At 46.1% G+C, this 9,082-nt stretch overlaps 1 protein-coding gene across 3 annotated transcripts; it reads left to right on the top strand.

Annotated features, from left to right (window-relative positions):
• The first annotated feature begins 253 nt into the window (after positions 1-253).
• On the top strand, positions 254-5,922 carry RRM2 (ribonucleotide reductase regulatory subunit M2). 3 transcript variants are annotated; one of them, XM_007456927.1, is made up of 10 exons: positions 254-388; positions 474-548; positions 899-1,045; positions 1,333-1,449; positions 1,924-2,057; positions 3,658-3,752; positions 3,868-4,001; positions 5,200-5,304; positions 5,389-5,502; positions 5,581-5,733. In XM_007456927.1, exons 1-10 carry the CDS (start codon positions 281-283, stop codon positions 5,731-5,733), a joined length of 1,182 nt encoding a protein of 393 aa, XP_007456989.1. In that variant the 5' UTR covers positions 254-280. The 3 variants fall into 3 exon arrangements, with proteins under 3 accessions (XP_007456989.1, XP_007456987.1, XP_007456988.1); XM_007456925.1 differs by having other exon boundaries at positions 279-388; positions 902-1,045; positions 5,581-5,922; XM_007456926.1 differs by lacking the exon at positions 899-1,045 and having other exon boundaries at positions 281-388.
• Positions 5,923-9,082: the final 3,160 nt, after the last annotated feature.

Genomic DNA, 9,082 nt, shown 5'->3' with positions numbered 1-9,082 from the left:
TCTCAGGGATATGGGCGGTGGCGCCCGCAGCCCAGCCTGCGGCCCACAGAGGCCCGGGAGGGGTAGGTCCCGAGGGTCCCAGGAGAGCAGGGGAAACCGGCGTCCGCGCGCGGCTCCGGAATCTGCTACGGGAGGCGTGGCCAGCGCCCGGCATCCATCCAATGGGAAGCGGCCACGCCCACGGCGCACGCCTGTGAGGGATGCTTTAAATTCCCGGCGCCGGAGTGCTGGGGCTCCCAGGACCTTCGCGCAGCCCCACCTTGGCGAGACGTACGCAGCCATGCTCTCCGTCCGCGTCCCTCTCGCTACCATCGCTGACCCGCACCAGCAGCAACCCCTCCAGCTCTCGCCCATGAAGGGGCTCAGCCTGGCGGACAAGGAGAACACTGTGAGCGCGCAGGGGCGAGGGGCGGGGCAGGGCGGCGGGGTTCTGAAGGACGCGGGCAGGCCTCTCACCACGCGTCTCTCTGCAGCCCCCGTCCCTCAGCGGGACCCGCGTGCTGGCCAGCAAGACCGCGAGGAGGATCTTCCAGGAGCCCACCGAGCCGGTGAGGAGGCGGGCTGGGGGCGCCCGGCGAGGGGGCGCTGCAGGAAGGCGGTGCAGGAGGAGCCTGCTCTTGGCGCCAAAGCCTCATTGTCTCCTCTCAAACGCTCTCCGGGCCCGCGCTCCTTTCCCGCCAAAGTCTCTTCCCGATCATTTACAACTTTACACATCTGGACATTTTCCTACTATGTCTCTGCTAAAGTCCTGCTCTGTTATGTACAGAACCCATGTGTGACAAGCGACATACATTAAACCGCATGAAATTCCCGATAATTGGACATACTTTGCTTTAAAAAAAAAAGGCAATTTCGTGGTTCGCCCTATACTTAACATTTTCCGTCCTATCTCCCCCAGCAGAACCCTAAGCTATCTGCCCCCAGTGTGGAGGATGAACCACTTCTGAAAGAAAACCCCCGCCGCTTTGTCATCTTTCCTATCGAATACCATGATATTTGGCAGATGTATAAGAAAGCTGAGGCTTCCTTTTGGACAGCTGAGGAGGTAATCGGATTCAGGAACTAGGAGACTTAAAAGGCAGTTGGAAGCATTGCCCCTAACTCTAGAGGAAGACCCCAGCAGTGCCGGTTATAACTTGTTTGAAATGTGCTTTGCTTTCCTCGTGTTCCTCTTGGGAATGCTTGCCCACAGAGGGAGGATATTAGATGTTCTCACTGGCAAAGTGCACGAGGGGTATATTAATCAAGCGATACTAGTAGACTTAGTTGAAGAATTACGCGTATGTGTGAGGTCCTGCACGTTTGAACCCCTTGTGAACTTCTGTACTCCAGGTGGACCTTTCCAAGGACATTCAGCACTGGGAAGCCCTGAAGCCTGAGGAGAGATATTTCATTTCGCATGTTCTGGCTTTCTTTGCAGCAAGTGATGGCATAGTAAATGAAAACTTGGTGAGTTTCCAAAAATAAAGTCTACTTTTATGCATTTCAAGACTTAAAAGAGAACTAATAATTTTCTTTTTTCGCCTTTTAAATTTTTCCACACTGAATGTGTATATATCTGTAAGCTAGTATTTATATTCCATGGTATTTCCTGTTCTATAATATACTTTGCAGTTATTTCTTCCTTATGGTATTTTTTCCCCCCAACTGTAGAGAAGCTCAAAGACAATGTTAAGTGGTAGTAATAGATCTGCAACCCTGGTAGCTATCTATTTGCTCTCCTTTTTGTGGCTTTGCTGTTTTAATAATTTGGTTGCATATATGTCTTGTTGAGTGCATCCTCCTTACAATGAACTAAAAAGAATGAATTGCAATTTCTACCTTATGATGATACAAAAGAGGAAGTGTGACGCAACCAGTGTTCATTGACTGAGTTGCTGCTGGTAGATTTTCCTTAAACTGATCTTTGTGTTTTACCACTAGGTGGAGCGGTTTAGCCAAGAAGTTCAGATTACGGAAGCCCGTTGTTTCTATGGCTTCCAAATTGCCATGGAGAACATACATTCTGAAATGTATAGTCTCCTCATTGACACTTACATTAAAGATTCCAAAGAAAGGTGAGTATTTGGGTGGTGATATGCCAACGTATTTAGGATTACCAGTTGTTACTTTTTGAGATCGTATAGGGATAGAAGAATGACTCTAAAAATGACCAAGTCAAAGAAATTCCGAGCACCCATGGTCCTGTCTGCTCTGAAGAAGAGGCCTAAATTCACTTTACTAGCCAGTCACTTAAAAACAAAGTTATGAGGTTACTCCATTTTCTAGAGGTGGGAATATACTGCTGAACGTCCAACCTAATGCCTTCTGAAAAAACATCCCTAGAGGCTGTGTCTGATGCCCTAAAACCTAGGTCTGGTAGTTTTCACGTCTGGCAAGTCTGTCAACCTACAACTTGAGCCTGGGGCATGGTGGAAAGGGTGGAGGATGCAACGTAGAACATAAAACTTGCCTCGTAAGGGGCTGTAACATAATATAGAAAATAAGACCTAGGCGTATAAGTACAGGAATTACATGATAGTGCAGAGGCAGCTGTGAACCATGAGATTAATTCAGGCACACAGCTGTTTGCCTGACATGATAGTTTATATTGGAGGATAATAGAGGAGAAATATAGGTGGCCTCGGGCCTATTTCACATTTTCAAGATTGACTGGAAAGGAGGGGAGAGTTCGAAATGGGCGTTTGAGTATCTAGACACTAAGGTCAGCTTCAGGACGTGAAGAGTAGCCTCTTGTAGATGACTTGGAAGAAAGTGAAGAGGGAAAACGAGTAGTGACTTGAAAGCCTAGCAGGACTGAGGACATTCATTGGGGGTGAAAGGATTTGAACGTGTTTGCAGACAGAAATGAACAAAGAAAGTAAAGGTAGGGGCATGATTGGGATACATTACCGGAACAGGTAGGATCAGGACGGCTTGGTGGTTGAGTCTTGAAAGCCAGGGAGAGGCGAGACCCAGGTTGACGTGGAAAGAGAATGAAAGGAACCCAATGGCCTGATGACCTTGGCTTCAGAAAACAAGGTCATCTGGGAAGGACGAGGCTGGGCTGGGGAATCTGTAGACTCCCAAGGTGGGAATGGGGAGGAAGAGAGTAATAAGACCAGGTAAGCGTAGGGCCAATCGATTTGCTTTTCTGACCTGGGATCAACATTGTAGCATAGAATTATAGCTGGAAGCAATCTCAGGTTGTTTAGTTTATTGACTTTAATTGCTTTATTATATACTTGTGGCATTTGGGGCCCAGATAATTGGCACAATTATAGGAGTGTGGGCATCTTTTTAGGGAGATAATGGTCAGCATAGCTTAAACAGTCCTAGCAGTTAAGATTTTATAGTTCTTCGAAGATAAAGGTAGGGCCTGTGAACCTTGTCATGACCTAGACTTGAAATAATTAAGCCAATAAATGCTCTTGGTGTAATAGACTGAGTTTTCATGTTAGATCTTGGGGCTCAGTGTGAATGAATGGATGCCTTAATTTGTATTAACATAAACCAAGTGAATGTTGAGATTTTTGAAAACACTGGAGGAAAAAGCAAACAAGTAAAAAGAAAACATTTCAGTTTGAATCCCAGATTGGCCTTGGTCCCAATGCCCTTACCCAGAAGCTTAGGATAGGAGGTCTCTGCTGGAATTGCTGATGCTCTGTGTGCCTACAGGGAATTTCTCTTCAACGCCATTGAGACGATGCCTTGTGTAAAGAAGAAGGCAGATTGGGCCTTGTGCTGGATTGGGGACAAAGAGGCTACGTATGGTAAGGATACCTTGGCCCTACTTACCCCTGAGCTTCGTTTTCTAAGTGATGTTACTGGTTTGTTCCTGTGAACACAAACAGATACTCACTAGAAATATTTTGGCGTTAACTCTAGGAGAACGTGTCGTAGCCTTTGCCGCAGTGGAAGGAATCTTCTTTTCTGGTTCTTTTGCATCGATATTCTGGCTCAAAAAACGAGGACTGATGCCCGGCCTCACATTTTCCAATGAACTTATTAGCAGAGACGAGGTGAGTCTAGTTCAGATAACAGGCTGACCTGCACCCCAAACACCTACAACCCTGTGTTCACTGGAGGGAACCCCAGATGTCAGATTGCCTTAAATGCACATTTAACAAGTGGCTTCAACCATATACATACTTGGCAGAGAATGAAATACTTTAGATAATTTGCTGAAATTATTTTACTCATATTCTCAATATACATAGGTATTGCTCTATAGGTGATGGGATTTTTTTTTTAAGGGAAGTTTTATTGTTTCTACCTGGTCTTCTGTGTGATCCTATTATACTTCAAAGTTAGTTGGTGAGCATCTCAGTGAATCTATTCTGATCCATTATCTGTCTTTGAATGCACTTGGATTAAAGTGCAGAAGGAAAAGTGAAGGTGCCCAGATGTTCTAGTGTTAAGTCCCACCAGCATTGGGATTTTTTTTTTAATTTAATTAATTTATTTTTGGCTGCATTGGGTCTTCACTGCTGCACGCAGGCTTTCTGTAGTTGCGGTGAGCGGGGGCTACTCTTCGTTGCAGTGCGCAGGCTTCTCACTGCGGTGGCTTCTCTTATTGCGGAGCATGGGCTCTAGGCGTGCGGGCTTCAGTAGTGTGGCTCCCGGGCTGTAGAGCACAGACTCAGTAGTTGTGGCACACGGGCTTAGCTGCTCTGCAGCGTGTGGGATCTTCCCAGACCAGGGCTCGAGCCTGTGTCCCCTGCGTTGGCAGGTGGATTCTTAACCACTGCGCCACCAGGAAAGCCCAGCACTGGGATTTAATGCACTAAGAGTTGCAGACTTGATTCACTCGAAATTGCATTCCCGATTTCCCAGACATTAGGTTTTAAATCTAAAAACTAACTAGCCTAGTCGGAGTTTTGCCTTTACTGCTGGGAATAGTGGCGACAGTAGAGCTCAGGGCTGTAGAAAGAATGCTCTGAGTGCAAGTTCTGCCCAGTCCTTTGCCACCTCACAGAGCAGCGAGGACCAGACCCGGCCTCCTGTCCTCTAGGGGGCAGCCCTAAGGCCCCTGGATGGGACCGAGCCTGCCTAGGTGACACAGCAGCTGAGTCATCTTCCCTTCCACAGTTAAAATGCTCTTAGTCTGGCCACGCAAGATGTATAAGGAGAATACAGACCAGCATAAAGCAGTTTCCTATTCCACGTTAATGCTAGAAGTCTGCTGGTTTGATAGTGACCTTAAACATTTTCTTCTAGGGTTTACACTGTGACTTTGCCTGCCTGATGTTCAAACACCTGCTACACAAACCTTCGGAGCAGAGAGTCAAAGAAATAATTGTCAATGCAGTTAGGATAGAACAGGTGGGTGACGCGTGGAGGCCTTGTGCTTGCTGGAAGACCTCTTGATGCTTCTGTTTTATTGAGAAGCTGTGTTCTGGTCCCTAGGAGTTCCTCACGGAGGCCCTGCCAGTGAAGCTCATTGGAATGAATTGCACTTTGATGAAACAGTACATCGAATTCGTGGCAGACAGACTTATGCTGGAGCTGGGTTTTAGCAAGGTAAAGGATTGTGGGTAGCCCTCTGTTTCTTTCTGAAACCGGTGTTCCGTATTTATGTTTTGCTGTGAACCTTTTCAGGTTTTCAGAGTAGAAAATCCATTTGACTTTATGGAGAATATTTCACTGGAAGGGAAGACTAACTTCTTTGAGAAGAGAGTAGGCGAGTATCAGAGGATGGGAGTGATGTCCAGTACGACAGAGAATACCTTTACCTTGGATGCTGACTTCTAAGTGAACTGAAGATGTGCTCTTACTTTGCTGATTTTTCTTCTTTTCCTTCTCATCAAAAGAGAAGAAAATCAGCTACTTGAACTGTATTAACCAGCTACACCATAAATCGCCCATAAAGTTCATTAATGGCATGTTTAAAACTGTGTAGCTACCTCCAAATCAATCCTGTTAATGCTAGTGGGGTCACCTAGATTGAAAGCGTAGACAGAAGCCACTCGGATTCTTACGAAAGATCTTGTCCATGTTTGGCATTTGCAAGCAGGCTGGCTGTACACGACTTCACCCTGGCTCTTAACAGCACCTTCCTTGGCCTCAAAGTGTGGGGAGTCAAGCGAGTTTGATCCAGCAGGATTAAACAGTTACTACCACAAGGCAGTAGGAAGACATCAGACTCACTGCTTCAGATTTTAAAGCAGATTTTAAAGTTTACTTATGATTTGTATATAAAACTGGCACTTTACACACAAATAAACATACTTTGTACTGTCAGGGTGAAGGCTTGAGTTAACCTAAATTTGTTGGTTTCTACACCAAATACAAAACTTTTCTGTTTACCACTAACAGCCAATTCAAGGTTTACTAGGTGATCAAAGTAGGTTAAGCCTGTGTAAACTAAGGGTGTCATTTTTATTCTTTCTTTTCTTTGATGAATTGAAGAGCTTTTAAACTCAATCCTGTGCACACTTAGGTATCAGTATCAGCCAGGTGGGTGCCACATAGAACACAGGTTGGTTTTGTGTTCTGTAGCCCATGTTGAGTATCGCAGGATAAGAGATGTGGAGAAAGGAGGCTTAGGTCATTAGGAACTGAAGTGTGACCCGGACTCACTGTGGGTAACCTGGGTGTGCATGAGGGGCGGTATCATTTAATTTCGCAAATTGTATGTCCCCCAACTTCAAGTTAGTATGAAAGACCCTTGAAGAGTTTTCCTAGCTGGGATCCAAGATATTAACTTCGTAAATTGGTTTTCAAATTATCCTTGAATGAAAGGACCCGCGTAAGATCTTTCTCCTATTAAGTGGTAAAACCAGGACTGAAATTGCTTCTCCTAAAAGTTGAGTGTTTATTCTGATTTTGTTTAATTTGTGTGTAAGTAGGTACTGTTGACTTAACCATTTGTACTTTACTTTTGAGTTAGAAAGTTGTTCTGCTATATTTTTTCTCTCTCTTTTCCTTTCTTTCTTTGCGGTACGCGGGCCTCTCACTGCTGTGGCCTCCCCCGTTGCATAGCACAGGCTCTGGATGCGCAGGCTCAGCAGCCATGGCTCACGGATGCGTAGGCTCAGCGGCCATGGCTCACGGGCCCAGCCGCTCCACAGCATGTGGGATCTTCCCGGACCGGGGCACAAACCCATGTCCCCTGCATCTGCAGGCGGACTCTCAACCACTGCGCCACCAGGGAAGCCCTGTAGTTCATACTTTGAAATAATTACCCAGTATTATTTTGCAGTTCATAATTGATTGAGTGGATATTGTTCAGTGCAGTTGCTCCTAGGATTTGCCTAAATGTGAACGTCATCTACCGGATTCTTAAACTTCAGTAGAAAGCTAGTGTTATATGAATAATTAATACATGTTCCACTCAAATATTAATTTCAGAAGAAAGTATGAACTTAATAGATATATTTAATAGGGCCAGTTTGAATCAATCTGCCTTTATGTTCCCTCCCCCCTCCAAAAAAGATGTTACGTGGAAGGTAATGCATGACACACACCGATCCTTTGGCCATGTTTGTTAACACATTGTGTTGTGTGTTGGCTGACCACTGGTCTGTTCTACTGTCAGTTTTCTTCATTTATTATATTAATAGAAATGGTAAAATAGTCAATTTTAAAATTTCTGTAATATGGGACCCTTTTCTACCTTTTAAATTATTGTTACAAAGTTAATCTAGATTTTATGGTTCTTACACTTGTGCAACACAAAAATAAACACTTTGCCAGGCGTTGTCAGGTACAGGTGGCACTTGGGAGCAGATTTTAGGATTCTACCTCCCATTAGCTGTGTGATACAAGCACTAGCTTCTGCCAACTAAGATTCGGTTTTTTAATCTGTTTAAAGGGAAACATTTTGTCTAAAGCATTTCAAAGTCCTGATATTGAGTACCGCACAAGTGTCAATGATTTAAATAAAACTGTTCTCGTGTCAGTTCCTTGATAAAATTTGCATTTCAATTCAGGAAGAAAAAGCCAGAAAGTTTTCATAAATACTGAATAGGAGTTCATTTGCTTTTAGCAGTTCTGGGGAGGGGGCTTTCCTCATGCCTGTCCTGGCCCAAGTATGTGGGAAACAGGTTCACTTGAAAGATGATGCCCCAGAGCATCTGCCACAAACTGACCTACAGGGGCTCGGGCTGGTCCCTCTTGTCTATAAATGCCCTTTCCTGGGGCGATCCCACCCACCTTCACCTGTCCATTCCCAAATTAGCAAATTATTCATTGTGTGTCATCACTTCAGATGTGTAGTTATTCATTGAGCGAACAGCAGCTGTCTTGCTGGGCACTGTTCTCTGTCAGAGGTGGGACCCAGGACGCAGCCACCCTGTGAGGTTTAGGTTTACTCGGAGGAAGCTGGATGCATAAGTAAATCCTGGTGTTAGATAGCGATGTAGCTCGGACCCAAATCAGGGAAGGCGCCGCAGGGAAGGCTAAGTGGGTGGGAACCTTTAGGAGCCGTGTGGTGACATTGCTTTTCCGTGTTGTGACGTTCCTTTTCCATGGTAGAGGTGGGGATTGGGGGTGAATCTTACTGATTGTTCGGCTCCTGCCTTCCTGCGCTGTTGCATTAAGAGTCCTCCTCTTGGGGCTTCCCTGGTGGCGCAGTGGTTGAGAGTCCGCCTGCCGATGCAGGGGACGCGGGTTCGTGCCCCGGTCCAGGAAGATCCCACATGCTGCGGAGCGGCTGGGCCCGTGAGCCACGGCCGCTGAGCCTGCGCATCCGGAGCCTGTGCTCTGCAACGGGAGAGGCCCGCGTACCGCAAAAAAAAAGAAAAAAAAAAATAGAGTCCTCCTCTGTTTTTTCTATGAAGGAGAATGTTCCCTTAGAAGGCACAAGTTTTAGCCACTCCCTATCGGGAGCACACAGCCTCCAAGGATCGGGCCCTCAGGGAGTGGCTGGTGGATGTGATTAATTTGAGCTGGTATTTAGGGCTGGATAGTGTCTTGGGTAGAAGTGTGCTGTGCCCTGGAGGAGTCTCGTGGGCAGCTTTGCCTTTGCACCCCAAGGGCACTCCGTGCCTTTATTATTTGATTCAGTGTGGGGTTGGTGGCACCATTGGGTACTTTCCAGGCAGCCGTGCTCTAAGGATCGTCAGCTATTAGAATGGCCTCCCAGTGGGCAGCCCAGGGT

The sequence above is a fragment of the Lipotes vexillifer genome, unplaced genomic scaffold (assembly GCF_000442215.2).
Source record: "Lipotes vexillifer unplaced genomic scaffold, Lipotes_vexillifer_v1.1 scaffold390, whole genome shotgun sequence".
NCBI lineage: Eukaryota > Metazoa > Chordata > Mammalia > Artiodactyla > Lipotidae > Lipotes > Lipotes vexillifer.
Note: the sequence above shows the minus strand (reverse complement) of the source record. Positions and strands in the feature narration are given on the sequence as shown.